We start from the raw sequence: 21,495 nt of genomic DNA on the forward strand, positions 1-21,495 counted from the left end.
AATTTGGGCGCACCTCCCTTCTCCAGGAACTGTGAGCGAATCTGCGAGGCTGTGGCCAGACCCAGCCACTTCCTGGGCAGCTGCTGTCCACAGATTCAGTTGGGGCTGTCGGGGACTTCCACTTAGTACTTCCTAGTGATGAGTCATTATCGCCAGCTCCTCTCAAGGTGAAAGAGGAGCGTGGCAGAGGCGCTCCTACAGTTTCTTGAGTGAATGAAGGCACAAGGGCGCTGGGAACTGAACCGTGCTTGGTGCTGCCCTCCCCCCACCCCCAGACGCTCCCGGCGTCTTCACGAGCCCAGAATAGCAGGTACGGCAGGGAGGGGGGCCTGTGTCTTTTCTTTTCCCACAGATGGCACGCGCTAATTACCCTCATTTGTGTGGCACCTTACACCTCTGTAGGCTTTTTTCCAAATGTTGGGAAACAGATCATCACGTCTGTTTCCATAGCTGTGTGAGAGATTCTCCATTAACAGGATTGGGCAGGACCATCTGCATGTTTAGTGAGAAATTCGCCACCAACAGTGAGTTTAAAACTTTGAAAGGAGGGCTGAGTGGGATGTTTTCTCACCTGTGTGTGGGCTGCCAGAGAGGGGCGGGGATGCAGAGACCAGAAGGCCAGGTGGGGGGTTCTCCCACAGCCTTCCTCACTTCTCGGCCAGCTCCCCTGGTCTGGGTGGTGTGCCCAGCCCAGGCTGCTGAAAACCAAGCCAGAGAACTTTCCAGAAAAAAAAAAAAGTGGTGGCAGGAAGCTCCTCTACTGCCAGCTGGTCTTCAGGCAGGTGAGCTCACTTCGGGAGCCTCAGCGTCTGGGAGAAGCTACAGCCGCTGGGCTCACAGGGGTCCAGTCTTGCAGAGTGACTGTGAGGGCCTTGCGACCTGACGGAAGGTTCCGGAGGATGAGTGGCAGCATAGGAGGTCTGCAGCCACGCTGGGCCCTCAGTCCTTGTGCAGCTCCTGAGTCATCTCTCTTGTGGCAGAGAGGCCCTCTCAGCTAGCTTCTAATGCCAACTTATACGATTTGCAATTAAAGCAACACAAGTTGGTGAGCAAGGACAAGAGAACTCACAGCCTGCCCATCTCTGGGTCCTCAGGCAGGAGGGCTGTGGGCTGCAGCACTGAGGAGAGGGCCTGGGTGGAGCTGGTGTGGACAGAGCCACGCTCATCCAACATGTTTCCACGGCGCTGCAGATGCAAGCTATGCGTCAGACCAACATGGCACCAGATGATCATTCGTTCACTCAACAAACGTATGCTGAGAGCCCGCTTCGTGCTGGAAACATGGAGGCCACGATGGCAGGCCTGCCTGCAAGGAGCATGCCAGCCAGTGGAGGGCCAGTCAGACTCCCGGGGCTGCTGTTACAAAGCACCACCAACGTGGTGGCTTAAAACCACATGAACGGGCCTTCCCTGGTTGTCCACTGGTTAAGAGTCTGCTCTGCAATGCAGGGGACATGGGTTAGATCCCTCATCTAGGAGGATCCCACATGCGGTGGAACCACTAAGCCTTTGCATCACAACTACTGAGCCAGATCTCTAGAGCCTGAGAGTCGCAACTGAGCTTGCAACCAACAACTACTGAGCCTGTGTGCCTAGAGCCCGAGCCCTGCTCTAAGAGAAGCCACCACAACGAGAAGCCCACACACCACAATTAAGAGTAACCCCTGCTCACTGCAGCTAGAGAGAGCCTGCATGCAGCATTGAAGATCCTATGCAGTCAATAAATAAATAGATTTCTTTTTTAATCCACATGAGTGCTATTACCTGGCATCTGTGAGATCACTTGTCCATACCGGGGCCCTATCCCCATGCAGCAGGACTGGCTACTTCTAGAGGCTCCGGGGTGGCAAATCCTTGCACTGCATTTTCCAGCTTCTAGAAGCCAATTCTTGGCTCATGGCCCTTCATCTGTTTGCAAAACCCGCAGCACAGTGTCTTGCAGTCTTTCTCTGACCTGCTTCCCTCAACACATCTCCTTCTCCAGCTCCAACCTCCTGCCTCCCTCTCATCAGGACCCTGGTCAAGACACTCAGGGCCATCCGCGTGACCCAGGATCACCTCCCATCTCCAGATCCTTAACTAGAAAACATCTGGGATCCCTTTGGCCCTGAAGGTGAGGTATTTTCAGGTTCTAGGATTAGGTTCTGGGAGCCGAGGGGGTGGGCAAAGTGCAGAGGGACCGGGAGAGGTGCTGGGAAGCTTTCAGGGGCCCTGACTGATCCCAAGCAGGTCTAAGCCGGCTGGCTGCCCTGGAAGCCAGGGGAAGGGTGAGAAGGCAGAGTCAGGGAGCATGTAGGATGGGAAGACCCCCCCAGCCCCTCCCCCCGTCCCCCTCTTCCCCCTACCTCCGCCGCCTCCTGGCAGTTTAAAGCCTGTATCAGACCCACTGTTGCAGAAACAGTCCTGCCAATCCACCCCTGGCCCTGTAGGAGCGTCCACTCCCAGGGACAATCCCTAATCACAGGCTGAGTCTGAGTGGTCAGAGAGGCAGCAAGCATCAGGGAGAGACTGGGGTAAGGGAGGAGGCCCTCCTGTCTAGTGGCGTGCTGGGACCACTTCCAGACACAGACACGGTGCCTGGAGTCCCCAGCCCCTGGCCACCCGGAGACAGAGCCTCTTAGCTTCCAGCCAGGGCTAGAGGCCAGAATTCCGTGTTGAACAGGCAGGAAGTCATATTTTTTTAATGTTAATGAACTAATGGAAGCAAACAGCAGAACTGTCCCTGACTCACTAGGGATGGCCCTGGGACTTGTGAGTGAGCAATGAAGGACAAGAGAGGTGCTAGAAAATTCCGTGTCGCCAGGGTCCACTGAACAGCCGTTCTCCTCGAAAGCCTGCCCTGTTCTCTCATCCTGACATCTCAGGAGAGCCTGATCTCACCTCTATCTGGGCCTATGCACAAAGAATGGCCCCAAAAAAGAAGCTTTTTTTTAATATAAATTTATTTATTTTAATTGGAGGCTAAGTACTTTACAATATTGTATTGGTTTTGCCATACATCAACATGAATCCACCACAGGTGTACACGTGTTCCCCATCCTGAACCTCCCTCCCACCTCCCTCCCCATACCATCCCTCTGGGTCATCCCCGTGCACCAGCCCTGAGCATCCTGTATCATGCATCGAACCTGGACTGACTATTGGTTTCACATATGATATTATACATGTTTCAGTGCCATTCTCCAAAAAAATGCACCCTGTGCAGCCTGACGAAACAGCCTGCACCGTCGTCCCCAGACATTGCTGGGTTCAAGATATGATTTTAGGACGCATCTCAAAGTGCCAGGCTGGGGGACCGCCCCGTCACAGGGAAGGAAGGTTGGGTCCTGCACTGAGCAGACAGTCCCACTGCCCCCTTTCGGGGTGAGAGGAAAGGGGCTGATGCTGCCTGGGGTCCTGGAGAGGCACCAGCTTGCTCCTTCCCCAAATCCTGTGCCCCTTTCCTCTCTCTGTTCTTCCCCAAAAGGTGGGACCCTGGGGACATGGGACACCTGGGTGCTTGAGGAAGCCGCTCCGGTGTGACCAAAGGAAGTCTCTTCTCTGTGTCGACCACCAAACGCAGGAGGAGGGACTCAGCACCCTCTGCTGGGGCAACACCTGGACACCTCACCCCATATCCTGGGCTGCACTGTGACACTCACGCTCGGGTATGGAAGCTCCGCTGTGTCACCTGCAGGGGTGTCGCCCGATGACCCAGGACCTCAAGAGAATATTCAAGTTAATCCAAACAAGAGCGGGTACCAGCACTGTGCCACATGCCCATTTAGACAAACGGTGTCTGATGCTGGAGTCCACGGACCACCCACCTCTCTGCTCTGTCTGCAGCATCCGTGGAGGTCAGATTTCATCGTCCTCTGTCTCACCATCCCCTACAAGTTGGACAGAAAGTGAAGAGAAATTAAAGAGCCTCTTCTTGAGGGTGAAAGAGGAGAGTGAAAAGGCTGGCTTGAAATTCAACATTAAAAAAGCCAAGATCATGGCATCTGGTCCCATCACTTTGTGGCAAATAAAAGAGGAAAAAGTGGAAGCAGTGACAGATTTTACTTGGGCTCCAAAATCACTGCAGACTGTACTCATGAAATTAAAAGGCACTTGCTCCTTGGAAGAAAAGCTATGACAAGCCTAGACAGCATATTAAAAAGCAGAAGTATCATTTTGTTGACAAAGGTCTGTATAGTCAGAGCTATGGTTTTTCCAGTCGTCATATATGGATGTGAGAGCTGGGCCATAAAGAAAGCTGAGCACCGAAGAATTGATGATTTTGAATTGTGGTGCTGGTAGATTCTTGAGAGTCCCTTGGACTGCAAGGAGATCAAACCAGTCAATCTTAAAGGAAATCAACCCTGAGTATTCACTGGAAGGACTGATGTTAAAACTGAAGTTCCAGTATTCTGGCCACCCGATGTGAAGAGCTGACTCCTTGGAAAAGACCCTAATGCTGGGAAACTTGAGGGCAGGAGGACAAGGAGGAAGCAGGATAAGATGGTTGAATGGCATCACTGACTCAGCAGACATGAATTTGAGCAAACTCGGGGAGATAGTGAAGGACAAGGAAGCCTGACGTGCTACATTCCGTGGGGTCACAAAGAGTCGGACGCGACCTGGGGACTGAACAACGGGAACAACAAGTTGGGCAGCAGGTGAAATGGTGCAGTGCTGCCCGCCCCCCAGAACTCACACGGTCCCATCTGGGCTCTGACCCCCGTGAACCCCGAGTTCCGAAGGTGTGAGAGACAGTCCCTGGGAAGAAATTGAAGGAGGAGGGCCTTCTGACAGGAAGGGCCGAAATCAGGGTCGGTACCCATGGCCTCAGTGTCACCTGCCGCCAAACAGGGAGCTTCCGTGGGTTCTGATTAGAGACTGCTTTTGAGTGTTGGCCATTTTTGTTTAGTACTAATTGAGAAAAAGACACAGCCAGATCTTCGGCGTCTGAATATAAAAGAACAACACCAAGCTGACTCCTTGTAGAATCTTCCAAGGTACATGTCAGCCACAAGGCCTGTTAGGTTTTTATTCCTTGCTTTCAAAAACACAAGCTGTTTCTCTCCCGGAAGAGCATGTAATGTGCGAAAACATTAGGGATATTGCAAAACGGTTGCATGAAATAACTGTGGAAATATTTCACCAAAGCATTAACCTTCGCCTGCTGCCCTCCCCTCCCACCCCAAGGAGAGATAAGTTTTCAGAGTCTTTATCTCAGGCCTGTATATAATTGCTGCTTTAAATCACAAAAGCCTTTAGAGACTTGAATGCAGGATGCACAGGGCTGTGTTTAGGCTGTTCTCACCTACAAAGCCACCAGATCATGCCCCGCCTCCCTCCCCAAAGAGAAACAAAGAGAACCAGGCAGGACGCAGGCATCTTCATCCCCCAAGAGTCTGTGAACATCCGCAGGAATGTTGTACCACAAGCAGGGGCACGTGTCTTTCTGTCGGGCTCTTTGTTCTTTCTTTCTGAAGAATGGATAATTCCTGGGAGTTTGTGTTTCGCTCATAATTGTTTTTTAAATTAAGATACACTTTGCAGCCCCGACTGCTGAGATAAAGATGTGGCTCCTGGGGAAGCACCTTGCTTTTGTAAAAGGAAGCAAAGTGATAAGACCTTGAGTTCTGGTTACTTGCAGGGCCTAGAAAACAAAGTTACCCCTTCACATCTTGTTGTAAAAGCTATTGTCTCATTCTTTCATCTTCCTTGCATTTCTCCGGCACAGAAGAGGGGCTGGGAGTGGAGAGCAGACCCTGGAGGGGTGGGAAGATGCACAGGGTCTTAGCCAGCTTCCTTTTGCCTCCGGGCACAATTGTGTGGGGCTTGTTCTGTGCATCACCTCATTGAATTACAGCAAAACCCTTCAAGGCAGAGGTTGTTATTTCAGCATGGCATCTCCTTTGCTGCAATGAGTCCATAAATCTGACTGTGGCTACAGGCGCATGCCCCGTGGTTTGAAGGTGATTGTGTTGGCTCAGGTGTGACGATCAGAAAGGTTTAGCAAGTGCTCCAAGGCCGCACAGCTCATGCCACTGGCTCCCAGGCCTCAGCTCTTGGCAAGGCAGCTCATCACACTCTCGCACTTGCCACAGTCGGTGCACATAGTAGGTGCTGATCACATAGTAGGGACTCAATGAGATGAACTGCAGCTTCCTGTACATGACTTTCTCTTTCCAGCAGCCAGAGGAATCTAGTCCAAAGGCTGCGTTTCTCTGAAAGATGGCTTTACAAGGAAAGTCCAGAACCTTCTTTCACAGTCGTCTAACATGCATTGGGCAGGGAACAAATCGAGTTTGGGCCAGGGTGGTGGGCTGGATGGCAGGACAGCCCCCTGCAGGCAAACACTCAGCAGGTGTGGATGACACCAGGAGCTCTCCCCCTGCCTCCAGCCTTCCCGGTTCTCATGGTCTAAATCATCTGAAACGAAATCATCCCTGGTTCATTGACCTTTCTGCAAATTTTAATTTACACTCAGAAGTAAAATGTCACACAATTTTTATGCATTTGGCTGAGCTTCTTTGCCGCTATGTTAAAAAACAATTCTTTATCAAGATTTCATGTCAAATTTGCACCAAGTGTAATTACCCCAGGATAAACGCTGCATTTGCACAAAGATCCACGGGCAGGGCCTGGGAGGGAGCATTGGGAGCCTGGCAAGGACTGCGGGCAGGGCCAGGATCCATCACCTCCAAATCGAGTTCGTTAACTGGCTGTTCTCCCTGCGGTGGGTGAAGCCCCTGCAGTGCTGCTCAGATAGGGAGCAATCTGCAAAGATTCCTGCAAGACCCAGCCCAGCACACAGCTCTCTCCTCCGCTTTGGGATTTAATGGCCAACACACTATTTCAAATTGTGGTGCTGGAAAAGACTCTTGAGAGTCCCTCAGGCTGCAAGGAGATCAAATGAGTCAATCCTAAGGGAAATCAACCCTGAATACTCACTGGAAGGAACCGATGCTGAGGCTGGAGCTCCAATACTTCAGCCACCTGATACGAAGAGCCAACTCCTTGGGAAAGACCCTGATGCTGGGAAAGATTGAGGGCAGGAGAAGAGGGCAAAAGAGGATGAGACGGTGGGATGGCATCACCGATTCAGTGGACAAGAACTTGGGTGAACTCCAGGAGATGGCGAGGGACAGGGAGGCCTGGCATGCTGCAGTCCATGGGGTCGCATGACTGAGCTAGGGAACAACAGCAACAATTGTCCAGTGGCCTCCATCAGAGAAACGGGGTGCAGAAGCATGGACAAACCTCCCGGAACCTCAGTTTTCTGCTCAAGGTGAGAACAGTAGCAGCATCACAGATTCCACCAACAGGAATCTCATCACTGACAGGAGAGGAAGAGCAAACGAAAGGCAGGGAGGTCAGGAAGCCCTTGCAGGGGCACATTCAACTCACTCCCCAGGCTGAGATGAAACGGTAGCATCCCACCATCTCATCCTCTATTACAACAGTTTCCTTAGATGCAGGACTTGCTTTGGACATTTATCCTTCTAATCACCATTGTATTTGTGGTAGAAAAGATATCACACTTGTCGTGAGGGGTCCACAGAACAGCGGTGTCCCCAAGCCACTATCCTTAACTTGATCGCTATGTATGTGTTCATGTGTTACTGACAGAGCCCACCCTTCTTCCCTCCGACGCAGGGCATGCTGTGGCTCCCTCACTCCTGGACGGTTACCATGTGCCCTGCTTTGGCCAGAACTGGGAGCCAGAGCAAGGTTCTCCCAGGAGGAGACCCAGGAGCCAATGAGTCCCGTTTGTCAGCAGCAGGTACTCCTTGCTCAGCAATCATGGGAGCAGAGACACCCCTCTCAGCCTTGGGTCCAACCATCTTAGGCTTATAGTCCCGTGGCCCTCGCAGACTTCCCAGGCCCCTGTGCCTCTAACGAAGATTGCAAGAGGGAGAAGCAGGGAGCATGGCGGCCACATTGTGAAGCCATGTTCCTGCCCGCCTCCTTCCTGGACCTGTGGTTCTGGGCATTCTGTGGACGGTGATGTTGTGGACGTGCTCCTGCTTCCTTGAGCTCTGTGGACGTGGGATTAGGACCAGAAACAACACAGATGTCTCGGGCCTTTGCTTCCTTGGGATGGTCCCTGGCTAAGGAATGAGGTGCTCCGGAAGGACGGGTGGCAGGAAGAACTGTGGTTTTTCTCTCCACGTCGGGTTGATTTCACTCTTTACCAACCGTTCCTCATCATGAGCCTGGTGAATGTGTCTCCAGGTCCAGACCATCAGAGCCCAAAGTGAGTCAGAGGGAGGCCCACCCTGAAGAGTTCAGAGGGCAGCACGTGGCCACTCTCTTTGCAAAGAACTGCTCTGTGGCGCAGCCCCACCTGAGCACCTACTTGGTTCTGCCCAGGGGTCTCCCCTCTTTGAAGAACAGGGGCTCCTCAAGAGGTGGGGGGTGGGCCCAGCAGAGAGCAGGGTGTGAGGGGTGAGCCAGGACAGTCAGTATGTGGATGGACAGTTGGACAGATAAATGGATGCAGATCAGAATAGACAGATGGACAGACATGGAGCATGTGTCTGCTCCTGTCTTCATGGTGCTGGGTGTGTGAGGAGCCCCCGCACCCCGGGGCTGGGAGGGACCGTGGCCAGAAGGCTGATCCCACCTCTCTGAGCTGGAGTCTCTGGAGTCACCCACCAGACTGAGGTGACTGTGTCACCTGGAGCCCCCCTCCCGATCCTCAGACCAGGTTCAAACAGCACGTCCTCAAACAGCACATCCTCCCTAGATGGTAGGAACAGTCTCTGAGAGCTTGGAGAGGAGAAGGAAGCTGTGAGTGGATGGATCTGGGGAGCGGGAATGCTTGCAAGTGCTTTTAAAATACAGAGAACACGAAACAGTCTTCCACTGGCCCTCGGTAAAATGGAGTAAAATCATAAACCAGCTCTGGGGCCCAGCCAGGGTCTCCCCTTCCTCCTGTCAGCCTCACCTGCAGAGAGGACAGTTAGGGGCAGTGAAGGAAGGGAGACAGGGAGGTGGGGAGGGGAGAAGGGAATAGAGAGCAGAGGAGGCGAGAAGGGGAAGGGGGAGGGAGGTGGCCCCTGAGGACAGAAAGCACCTCCTCTCTACCTGGGCCTTAATTGTGAGTGATTTCATTAGCTTCATCCTGATGCATGGGAGCTAATGACAGAGGCTGACGGTTCTAAAAATAACCGCTCCTGCTCCTTGTGTTGTAAAGGGTCCCCCATGGCCTGCCCTCTGGCCTGCCCCTGCCCCTGCCCCGAGCCTGCTGTCTGCCCCAGCACCTACCTCTTGCCCCCTACCCAGTTCAGATGTGATAGGAGCCCTAGAGGGGATGGAGCCTGGCCCCAGACCACTGAAGCCAGGCCTGCAGAAGGCGAGGCTAGAGGATGGAGGGGGCCATGGAAGGCGCTGCAAACCCACCCTGTTCACACAGCAACAGGCTTCTCTGGGGCAACCAGGCACCGGGTGGCCCCACAAAGGAGACTAAGGCAGAAAAGCGGCCAGGAGTTCACAGGGTGTCCACCAGGCAAGCAGCTGTCTCCTGAGCCCCACCAGGGGAGCAACCTCACACTATTTTCTCTCGGGAACGCCCGCCCTAACACTCTCCAAACAGAGGCCAAGTGTGAGGGTTGCCTCCCCACCCTCACCTGTAAAACAGGTGACAGCTGTCCCTCCCAAGTGGCGGGGACGCCATGTGCTCTGGGCGTGGAGCTGGCCCAGAGCCTGGCAGGTGTTGAGACCTCTATAAGCAACTGCAGTCCTTATTATTACAATGATCACCTCTGTTAGCTGTAACCAGGGCCCCTAAGAGATGTGTTAGCTTGTCCTTGTGCAGCTTAGCAATAGTCATTCATTGCCAGCAACACCGGTGGCAATGACATTCCCACGCCTGGGATAGAACAAGGAGCCCCTGGGCAGCACCCTGGGTGTCGCAGAGCCTGTTCAGAGAGAGCCCACCACCTCCTCCCTGAGGTCTAAGGATCACCCGAGCCTTATCCTCTCTTCCTGACCATCCTCATCAGAAAAGCAGGAAAGGTCTACCCCAGGCCAGCCTCACCATAGTGCACAGAATTATAGCCACAAGCCTGAACCGCCCTTGTAGACTGTCAAGGCTGTCCATACACGTGTAGCCATGTCTCTCGTGGTGGCTTAAAATGTAGTCATGACCGTCTGTTTGTGAATGGACACCTAGGTGTGGTTTTACGTGTCAAGCTCTTGGTGGCAGGACCTGATGGAAAGAATCGGGGGAGCCTTGGAAATAACTGAGGAGCGGTGCTTCTTAAATGACGCCTATGATGCCCTTGGCCTGGTCTGTGTCCCTGGGGAAGTGCCCCGGGGCAGGGACAGCCACGGTCACGTTCACAGCCCAGAAGGAAGAGGGCGCTTCTGACACAGGCTGGAAGCCAGGAGCCCCTCCCATGAGCCCTGAGCTCTGCCACTCGCTGGCCATGGGCCTCAGTTTCCTCTCCTGGACAGTGTGGAGCACAGACTTCCGACAGGTTTGTGAGATTCGATACAGCAATGAGCTCCAGGTGCTTCATGGGACCCCTGAGTGACGAGCGCAGGAAAACTCACAGGATGTTCGTTAGTTCAGGAAATGTTAGCGCAGATCTCCAGTAAGGTGATAGACTTCTTTTTTTATTATGTATTTTATTTGGCTGCGCTGGGTCTTAGTTGTCAAATGCAGAATCTTTGGTTGCAGCATGAGAGCTCTCAGTTGCAGCCTGCGAGATCTAGTTCCCTGACCAGGGATCAAACCCAGGACCCTTGCATTGAGAGCATGGATTCCTAGCCAACAGACCACCAGGGAAGTCCCCATAGACTTCTTTTATATTGCTTATTTTTCTTTCTTTATTTGGCTGTGCCAGGTCATAATTGCAATATGCAGAAGTTTTAGTTGCGGCATTCGAACTCATAGTTGCAGCATGTGATATCTAGTTCCCTGAGCAGGGATCAAACCAGGCCTCTTGCTTTGACAGCATGGATTGTTAGCCAGTGGACCACCAGGGGAAGTCCCCATAGACTTCTCTTCTTAACAGTCAAAAACCACCTCCATTTTTCCAAAGAATCAAATGGACTCTGGGAATCAGGAGAGAGCAAAAAAATCTGGGCAGGGCCATGCCTCTAGGGTCAACTCCCAATTTCTGGAGCACCCCCCACCCCAACATCCTTGGCTATTAGCAAGGCTCCTACATTCTCAAGATCAGATATGGACCACAGAGCCCTTCCCCCTTCCAGTGACACCAGGCTCTTGGGGGAAGAACATCCCTCATGGCCCAAATCTCTAAGCATGGGAATGGCACGGGCGTGGTCAGTCACTCATCATGCTGTCCTCCGGCTGTGATCTGGGCATCTCCCACACCTGGCACTCTGCAGGCCAGTCGGCAGGTCTACGGCCAGATTCACCAGCATCACCCCTCCTGGCTCCCTGTGAGTGCAGGCAGAAGGACCGCCAACCTCCTCTTTCATCAGGGTTGGGACTGCCTCTTTCATCAGAGGACCCCCCCCAACTTAAGGGCCTTGCGCTCCATTCTGATGGGGTGTCAGTGGGATTTACTAACAAGGAGCTCAGACCTCGGTTCTGACGATCACTGCAGAAGGAACGTCTGTGTAAATAACCTTCCTGGGGTCTGGAGTTGCTGCCTTCCCCCACCTCCCCAAGCCCTGTGTCTCCTGAGACACCTGCACCTCTGTCTTCCTCAACAAAGGACTGTTAAGTAGTTCCACAACCTAGAGAAGTACCCCTCCTACTTGGGCTCAGAACTGTCCTGAAACTGAAGCCTTGTGACGCAGCCCCAGCTGTGGCAGGCAATGTGTGGGGAGACAAGCTCTGCCTCTCCCACCAGCATCCCTGGGTTCACATGGTGTGTGAATCCTCACTAAGGACACCGGGAGCTCAGCAAAGCAGTACTGGGGTGGAGGTCACACTGGAAAACACAGTCACCCAGACCAGGGAGCACGCTTGTTGCCACTTCCACTGATGTTTCCTGGAGAGAAAAATGGATGTGAAGTCAGGGTAGCTGGATCGCTGCGCTAGACTCATTCATTATAAAAGAAACCTGAGGCAGAGGCAGGTTTCACGTTGCCTGCTATAGGTGAAATGGCATCAGAGAGGTTTTGGTGTTTTATTTTAAAATGGGATTTTTAACATCTCTGAGACAGAGTGTTTCCTCTGGAGATGTGTCTGATGGAGAGTAAATATCCATTTTTTAGTAGACTTTATATTTTAGAGAAGTTTTAGATTCTTGAGAAAATAGAGCAGAAAATAGAGTTCCAGGCGCCCCCTCCTCCCTGCAGTCTCCCCTGCTATTAACACCTCCCCAGGACATTGTTACAACTAGGGGTTTCCCTGGTGGCTCTGAAGGTAAAGAATCTGCCTGCAATGTGGGAGACCTGGGTTCAATCCCTGGGTCAGGAAGATCCCCTGGAGAAGGAAATGGCAACCCACTCCAGTGTTGTTGCCTGGAGAATTCCATGGACAGAGCTTGGCAGGCTACAGTCCATGGGGTCACAAAGAGTCAGACACAAATGAGCAACAACACTTTCACTTTCACTTATTACAACTAGCGCCAGACATGGTTACAGTGGACGAACCTGCACTGACACCTCCCATCACCCAAAACCCACAGCCGGCCTTAGGGTTCCTTCCCGGTGCTGCATGTTCTTTGGGTTTGGACCAATGTGTGATGACATGTATCCACCATTACAGTATCAGAGTATTTCCTCCACGTGAAAAATCCTCTGTGCTCTTTTCCTTTCCATCCTTCTCTTCCTCCAACCGCTGGCACCCCCTGATTTTTTTTAATATTTGTTTTTATTTATGCATGTATTTGATTGTGCCAGGTATCAGTTATGGCATGAGAACTCTTAGCTGTAGCATGTGGGATCTAGCTCCCTGGCCAGGGATTGAACCCACGCCCTCTGTATTGGAAGGCAGAGTCTTGACCACTGGACCATCAGTAAATTCCCGCCCCTGATTGTTCACTGTCTCCATAGTCCTTCCTTTTCCAGAGTGCCGTGCCACTGGACTCACACAGTCTGCAGCCGGTTCAGATTGGCTGCTTTCACTATAACATGTGTTTATGCATCCTCCACGTCTTGTCATGACTTGGTGTATCCCTGGATTCCCATTTTTGAAGCTAAGGGGAATGGAACTCGTGCATTTATTCCGATAGCATTTAGAGGAACCCCATGACAGGTGCTGGAATTCACAGTGAGGAAGGCAGGCCTCATTCCTGGGGGCCCAGCATACTTGAAATAAGTGGTTGGAGCCACGTGAGCAGGGCAGTGGCCCTGGGGGCACAAAGGATGATCCCCCATATCCTGGGGGACAGGGAGCCCTGAAGGGGGGGCGATCCCTGGGCAGGAGAGAGCATTCCTGCACACGGAGTGGAGGGAAGCGAAGGGGGTGCAGGGTGGGATGGAACAGGCCTGGGTAGCTGACCCTCGGACCACAAGGAGGGAGACCATGGGCAGCCTAGGTGGCCCCTGGGGACACACTTGCACACACAGGACACCTCAGGATTGGCAGCCACTTGAGCAGGTGCAGCAGGTGATGGATGGGAGGAGGGAGAGAGGAGGGAGGCAAACATATTTACTCCTCGGCACAGGCCCAGCTGCGAGCTCACCTCTGGCTCATTTGATCTTTCTCAACTCAACTAACAAGAAAAATAATAAAACTAGAGGTTTCATAACCGCAGCTCACGTCTCCAGCACGGCAGACTCGGGGAGACGCAGCCCGCTGCCCCCATAAGTGTCAGCGCGCTGGTGCCGGTGCCAACAAGGAAGCATATCGGGGGTCGCCCGTTCCCAGCACACTAGCGCCCCCTTCCCCTCAGGGAGCGAGCAATTAAAAATGATGAGGGTAGGGAGTTCAATGAAACCCTCCTGGCTGCAGGGGCTGCCGTGCCTCCTTTCGTGGGTGCCATGCGTTCTCAGCAGATGCTGTGGATAAGTATGGCCGCACCTGTCTGCTGTGAGCCAGCAAGATGCGCATGGGGGAGGGAAAATTCTCCTAAGAAACGGTTTTGCACCGTCCTGGAAAAAGAAAAGCGGCTCTGCTGTTTAGCCCAGGGCTTAATTAATGGGGCTGCACACACGGAGCAACTTGGACTCACCAGAGCCAGGGCCCCACACTGCTGAGTCCAGCTTGCGGAATGTGCAGTTTTGACCTGTGAGATGTGCACCAGCTAAAACATTACAAATGCCTTGCGTTTGGGGTGTTGGTTAGCTACATTATAAAAGTACCCAGGGCCCGGATGGGAAACGCTGGCGTATGTAACGACTCAGGGCCCATGTAGCCCTGGGCTCGGGGAGGATCTGTGGAATTCCTGGAGTGAATGAGTCATTCCACAGTGTCATCTTCTCCCAGCAAGAGCAGTTTGCTTGTTGATAAAATGAGGGGTGGGATAGATGGCTTCTGGGGCATGTTCCAGTCCTGACATTCTAGAGATCTGAGACACCCCTCGGAGATGCTGGCGACACAGGGATGCCATCACAGGTTCTTGGCAGGGCGTGGTACCCAGAACGTGGACATGTGGCTCACGCACGCAGGCGGCTTCCAGGAGGGCAGCCTGAATGCCCCCTTCATGGAGCCTTTGCCTTCCTCCCGGGCTTAGGTGTGCTCTCCCCTTCTCCCAGCTTCTCCACTGAGGGCAGTAGCCCCTCACCCCACCCTCCGCTCTCTCTGACCTGTGCTTGGGCCAGGAAGGGAGGGGCCCTGAGGAGGGAAGCTGGGGTCCTGGGGCGCGGCTATTTTTACAGGCAGGCTATTTTTACAGGCAGGCTTTGTAGAGCTCTGGGCATGCGGGGCCTGGGGGACTGGGGTTTCCCGGGGCAGAAAGCAGAGAGACCCTTCTCCCTGTCCTTCCAGCAGCCAGGAGGCCATGGAAATTGCTTTGCAGTGAATTCATACACCATGAATTTCACCATTAACGTGAGCAACAATCCAGTGGCATTCTGTACATTTGAGTGTGAAGCAGTCATCGCCTCTCCCTAGTTCCAACACTTCTCATCCCCCAGAGGAGACCCCATACATACTGGCAGACACTCCCCAGCCACCGGCCACCACTCGTCAGCATCTGTGTCCGATGGCTGCAGCTCCAGCCCTCCGGATGGGCAATGGCAGTAGTAACGGTCTCTCGGGGACCCACAGTGAGCAGGCAGCACTCTGAGGGATAATGGGAGACCCCATAGGGACACAGCCATGCTCAGTAGATGACCCATGAGAGACTCCCTCAGGGGCCCCCAGGACAGGGGAGCAGGGAGTCCTGAGGTTGTGCAGGCACTGCCAGTCTCCTCTCTGTCCCGCCCCCCACCATGGAGGGCCTCCCTACCCATCTCCCTGGTGATACATCCTTGCTGGGTGGGTGGTGAATCACCTATTGCAGAAGCCTCTCCTGGATTCCTCACTCTTTTTCTTCCTTTTCTCTGTCTTTTCCTGGTTCTTTAGTTCCTCTCCCGCAAGCAGACATGTGTGAAGTGGGTACAGGGGATACTATGATCTACTGTAGCTAAATTTTGAGAACATGCCTCTGAAGTCACAGCAGTGGGCCTCTAACTCAGTTCACTGCGTGTTTCTATGGCTGGGAAAGGCTGTGATCCTCTCTCAACACTGGCTCCAGAAAAGAGTGTCACGTCCACTCAGGACACCCCCTCAGCCTCAAGGGCCACTGGACCTTCCTAGAAAACCCCAGAGTAGGGAGTGGGGTGGCTCTTCCCTCCAGGTGTGCTGCATGTGTACTCAGTCACTTCAGTCACGTCCAACTCTTTGCGAACCCATGGGCTGTAACCCACCAGTCTCCTCTATCCATGGGATTCTCCAGGCAAGAATACTGGAATGGGTTGCTATGCCCTCATCCAGGGGATCTTCCTGACCTAGGGATCGTGCATTGGCAGGTGGGTTCTTTACTACTAACAGGTCACCTCGCTGGCTGAGCACCTTCCTGTGTGCTTGTTCTGATGCTGGTTTATCCGGCAGCCCAGCTCCCACACACCAGCTCTCAGTCCTTGAGATTCTGCCCTTCCCCCATCTTTGCACGTGCTGACCGCCTGGAAGCCCTCCCCAGCCCAGGCCTCCTGGAGACCCCTTCCATCCCTGGAGCTTGGCAGAGGCACCAGGTCCTCATCCTGGGAAAACACTCCCCACTGTGCGTCTGGGTCGGGCTCTCTCAGAACGGGGCTCCTTCCTCCACGCAGAGCCCCCCACCCCCCACCCCCTGGGAGCCACACCCCGGGTGATGACCTGCCCCCACCCTGGGATCCATCTGGCAGGGATGTGCTTCTTGCTGACTGTGGCATCTGTAAATCCACACAAACGGATGGATGGATGGCGCTTCCCATGGGAGCTCTGTGTGTGCAGCTGCCTTCTCCAAGGGCCAGGGCCCTTCCAGGGGTGGGCAGAATGCAGGCCGCCCTGGGCCAGGGGAGGCCACAGAGATTCCAGCAATAACTCAGTGGGCCCGCAGTGGGCGTGTTGGTGGGGACACCGCTAGGATGACAGCCAGAGACTAACATGCACACAGCACAAAGGAACATGCCTCAGTGACACGGCTGGCCGGGCGCATCCCTGCTCTTGGTCCCAGCCCCAAGACAACCAGCCCAGGGTGCCCATCAGGCTCCACTTCATTTTCCCGGCTTCCTGGTGAGGGTCAGAGAGGGGAGGCCCCTGGAAGATGAAATCCTGCTCTTCTTGAATTTCCTGGTGTCCCGCCTTTCCCATCGTGTCCAGCTGGACAGTTTCCTGGGTGTTGGGTTCTTGCATGTGCTTCTCAAATAGCCATTGACAATGCTGCTGCTGCTGTAAACGCTGGGCCTTCTCAGCATCAAGTTACATTTCAGGAGCAGAGTGGATGCTGGCGGGTGTATGTTCTCAAAATAAATAGGGCTTGGAAATGGAATCCAGTCTAAAGGGAGAGGGAAGCTCTGAGGGGCCAGGCCAGCTGGGGAAGGGGACCTAGGCTCCCAGTCATGCAAGACGGTCAGAATGTCAAGGGCTGGCTGACCCCACACCTCCCACAGGGCTCCCCACCAGGGGGCCCCCCAGCTTGGCCAGACCTCTGTTAGATTCCACCATCCACACTGCCATTTCCCAGTCACCTCCCACCTGGAGCCTTCACTCTAGGTCTTCCTGGGTAGATGCCCAGAGCCGGGCACCACGGGCGCATGAATATGTTTGTGCAGTGAATGACTTTGTGTGACTTCGGCCAGTGCCTTTGCTCCCCATCTCCTCGGATGGGTGACATGCCGGGATGTAAGAGGAGATGGGTTCATCCAGCCTCTGCCTCCGCCGGCCCTGGTTCACCCTTTGCTGCTGCTCCCAAAGGCCGGTGCTCAGAGCACCTGCTGCTGGTCAGGTCACAGACCCAGGGTCCCAGGTGCATCCCCAGGAGGCTTGCCAGGGTGGGCGTGACTGCAGAGTTCAGCTACACCCTACACAGGCCCTCCACACCCTGGCACCCCAGCAGGGGCACACACATCACCTCCTACCCCAGCCCTATCCCTGGGCAAGTGGCTGAGTCCTCCCCCCAGGACCACCGGGCCTCCCACAGCCCACCACACCTCCAAGGGGACAGAGGCAGCGGGGGCTGTGACTGTGCGTGTTTCATCAACTGGACTTGATTTCTCTCAGGAATCCTTCTGCCTCTTGTCAAGTTTGTTTAAAACTAATAGAAGCAATTAGCAGGCCTCGGAGATGTGTGGCCGATTTGGGTTATGGGGACCAAGCACCCCAGGGGGTCCACGTCCCAGCCACGGATGGAAGGAGATGCAGTCACCTCTCCAGGCAGGTTTCTCCAGTGGAGCCTGGAGGAGGTCATGACCCCGGTGCCTGCAACTCTGCATAGGTGTTTTCTTCCCACGAGGCTGGAGGGCATTCTCAGACACTCGTGCTGGGGTCACAGCACCCGGCCTGGCCCGAGAGGAGTCCATGGGTGTACAACGGCCCGGCAGCTTCTGACCCCTAAAAGAGAAGGACTTTACCTGCAGAGAGGAGGTAGACCCCAAAATGAAAAGGAACAAGAGGAGGGAAGTAGGTTGAAGAGGAAGCAAAGAGAGAAAATTGGGCAGGATACGCTGAGGGTGGTAAATGCCTCCACTCGGCTAGCCCCCGGCTACAGCGCCAACTCTGAGCTTCCCAGCCGCCAATAAAGAGGCAACCGCCTTGAGCAACTCTCCAGGAAAATACAAATGGGCTCCTTGGTGAAGCATCAGCTCCTGCCCAAGACCCCAGATGTGTCTCAGGGGAGTCTGCCCGCTCCCCCACCCACCAAGAGCTCACTTCCCATTTTTATGACAAGATGTAGTGTTTGTAACCTTCTGAGCAGTGTTTGCATGTTAAGAAATCTAAACCCACATTTCTTAGGGTTTCAGATGGGCGCTCACTTATTCACAGCTAAAGTGCCATGAATGCCCCTGGTGTCACAAAGAACAAGCCTTCCTGATCTTTCCCTTTGACAGAGAGACAGTCACCAGCAGTGCCCAGGAAGGCATTGTCCTGAACTCTCCTCCTTCTGAAAAGCCAGCTCCCCGACTCTGTGTGCGCTCGGAACGGCCCCCAACTTCCCACAGACACATTCCAGCTCCCGCCTCCTCACTGACATGGGCTCGGAGTCTCAGACAAGGAGGTGAAATGAGCCATTGGGTGGAGCTGATCATCCAGCCCGTGGTGACACAAGCCGGAGGCCAGTTCTGTGTTGTCCCAAAGCCCCTGTGATGGACAGGGAGGCCTGGCGTGCTGTGATTCATGGGGTCGCAAAGAGTCGGACACAACTGAGTGACTGATCTGATCTGATCTGAGTCAGACCCCGGGGCTGAAATGGTCTTAAAGGCGCCTGCATGAAGAGGCTGGCTTTATCATTGTAGATCACGTCTGGTAGTGCCAACTTCAATGTCCTGAGGGTCTCCCATGCACGGAGGATGTCCAACCTCTGCAAGGTCCCTGATCCTGTGGACGGTGCCCCAACCTTCCTACTGGGGCAGCGCCTACTCAGGTAATTTTTTTTTTCTGACATCTGCGTCCACACTTCCCTCAAATGCCGCCAAAGCTCTGCACTAATTAAAAAAAAAAAATACAGTGACACCGTCACTTAATCTGGAAGAAATGCAAACTCCCCGCTGCCGTCCAGTCCCATTAGTGATATTAGAAATTTGCTTTCGGAGGACAAAGGGCTCACTTCTGTACTGTGTGCTAATCTCTGGCAATCACAGCATTGTCATTTTATCTTTGTCAAAGACAACTGAGCGTCAGAAATGATTGATCCATTCAGTTTGTTGCTGACTTTAATTTGTATACCGTTGGGCGATGGCACAATGGAAGCAGTCTAGCGTTCTCCTGTCGCTTGGGAAAGAATGTGACTATTCCCTCCCCGGGGGGCATTTCCCTGGAGCCTCAGCCCACTCGTCACCTGGATTGCCCTCTTCCACCCGAGGACCTCGTCTGTGAACCCTGGAGTCTGTGCACACGCGGAGACGCCTGGCTCCATCAACACTGAGGAGCATTTTTGTATTAAACCCACGAGTGGGAGGTGTCGGTGACTGGGGAGATGCCTGGAGTGAAGTATTTGAAACGAGGGAACGTTCATGTTATTTATTATTTCAAGGCAGCCAACAATAAAAGGTGAACCCGGGGGAAACACTTTATCAGAACTAACAGTGAGGAGCTTTTTTTAGTTTCTAGAATAAATAGTAATTAAATCATGTAAGCTGTGACAGTGAAATTGCTTAAAAAACCAATCCTCCCACCATAATTGCTGAGATACCCATATTTTTATAAATGCTAAGTAACTTTATCCGTTACTTTCATCAGCAGAATGCGACACTGGCTGTGGGTGCCTCGTAATTTACCATGGCTTCAGGTGGCAGCTACAGAAGTACATGGATAAAAAGGCCCTGGTGTGGCCCCAGGCAACAGGCAGCTTCCGCTGTGTCTTTTCCTGCAAGGAGGGGGCAGGGGGCACAAGTGGTCCCGCGATGGAGTCATGGGAGGCGCCTAATGGATGTTTGGGGTCAATGGACCGTCCATCTTACACGCCTGCTTCCAGGTCATGAGAAAGCTCCAGCTGCCCGAGATCACTAGAGAATCCATGAATCGTCCCCACTTGACTCAGACTCCAGTTGAGCCCAGAGGTGGTAGTTAAGTGGGGGAGAGGGAGATGAGTTTGCAGAGGTGAGAACAGCTGTGCTTCGGAGAGAATGAAGCAAGTTCCTTGTGTTTTGTCATTGTTCCTTTTTCTAAGGCCCCAGCTGATTCCCAGGAGGTAGAGATAAAAACCCCTGGACTTCCCTGGAGGCTCAGTGATAAAGAATCCTCCTACAATGCAAGAGAGGCAGGTTCGATCCCTGGGTCGGGAGGATCCCTGGAAGAGGAAATGGCCTCCCACTTCAGTATTCTTGCTCGGAGAATCCCTGGACAGAGGAGCCTGGAGGGCTACATACAGTCCGTGGGGTCGCGGAGTCAGACACAACTAAGCACACACAGAGATAAAACGCCGTCCCTGGAGGTCAAGCAATCAGTTAAGTAACCGCCTTCTCGCCCATGTTAGAGACGGAGGACCGCAGCTGAATTCAAGCTCTGAGCAGGCGCCTGCCCGCCAGGCTTTGCCACCCACCCTGACCTTATCCCCCTTCTCTTGCAGTCAAGTTCAGCAGCTGCCTGGGGACCAAGGGGACGCACTACGAGACCAACAGCATGGACTTCAAGGTCGGGGCCGACGGGACGGTCTTCGCCACCCGGGAGCTGCGCATCCCCTCCGAGCAGGTGGCCTTCACTGTGACGGCATGGGACCACCAGACGGCTGAGCGCTGGGACGCTGCAGTGCGGCTGCTGGTGGCCCAGACCTCGTCCACGCACTCCGGACACAAGGTAAGGCATGACTGCACGCAGGGAGGGGCTGGGCGCGTGTCTTTCCTCCTCAGGTGGCTGAGCGGAGCCTGGTTGGCAGAGGCAGACACCTGAGTGGGTGGCACCAGGCTTGGGGGTGACCTCTGACCTCCCGCCTTCCCAGGCAGAGCTGCCCACAGGCCCCATCAGCTTGGTGCATGGTCATCAGCACCCTGACGGTCAGTTCCTTTGCGAACAAGGGCCTCGTGGCTCCATTTCTCACTGGGCACCTCTCCTGCCTAAGCTTGTAGCCCCCCAGCCTGGGGGCTCCCGAGGCCTAGAGGAACGAGAAGTAAGACAGAGGCCACATGGCTGGCCAGGCAAGGCAGGCAGGGTAGCTGGTGTGAGACTGATTCAGAGAGAGGGGAGGGGGAGCAGAGAGGGTCAGGGAGGGGGAGGAACGGGAGGACGGAGAGGAGGGCGGGCGCACTTCACATAAACACACACCAGCCAGGTCCCCAGGCCCCAGCCCTCCCTCTGACTTCCCCTCTAACTTAGCTGCGTGGCTGTGTTGAGAGGATGGGAGGGGTGAACTCACCTTCCCCCAACTGCCCCCCCATCCTGAGAGACCTCTCCGCCCCGTGTGCCCCAGGACTCCAGGCCCAGACCCCTCAGCCCCCGGAAATGCCCACATTAGGTTTCCTGAGTCTGAGGGGACC

General features: G+C 54.1%; 1 protein-coding gene across 3 annotated transcripts in view; it reads left to right on the top strand.

Annotated features, from left to right (window-relative positions):
• CDH4 (cadherin 4) overlaps positions 1 to 21,495 on the top strand; it is a 479,150-nt gene that overhangs the window by 327,379 nt on the left and 130,276 nt on the right. For all 3 annotated transcript variants that reach the window (XM_086332761.1, XM_086332762.1, XM_086332763.1), the window contains one exon: positions 20,592 to 20,818. In XM_086332761.1, the coding sequence (XP_086188887.1) occupies positions 20,592 to 20,818 (227 nt within the window). The remainder of the gene's footprint in view (positions 1 to 20,591; positions 20,819 to 21,495) is intronic.

Source organism: Bos grunniens, chromosome 13 (genome assembly GCF_055505025.1).
Source record: "Bos grunniens cultivar Pamir isolate PY7600 chromosome 13, Bosgru_T2T1.0, whole genome shotgun sequence".
NCBI lineage: Eukaryota > Metazoa > Chordata > Mammalia > Artiodactyla > Bovidae > Bos > Bos grunniens.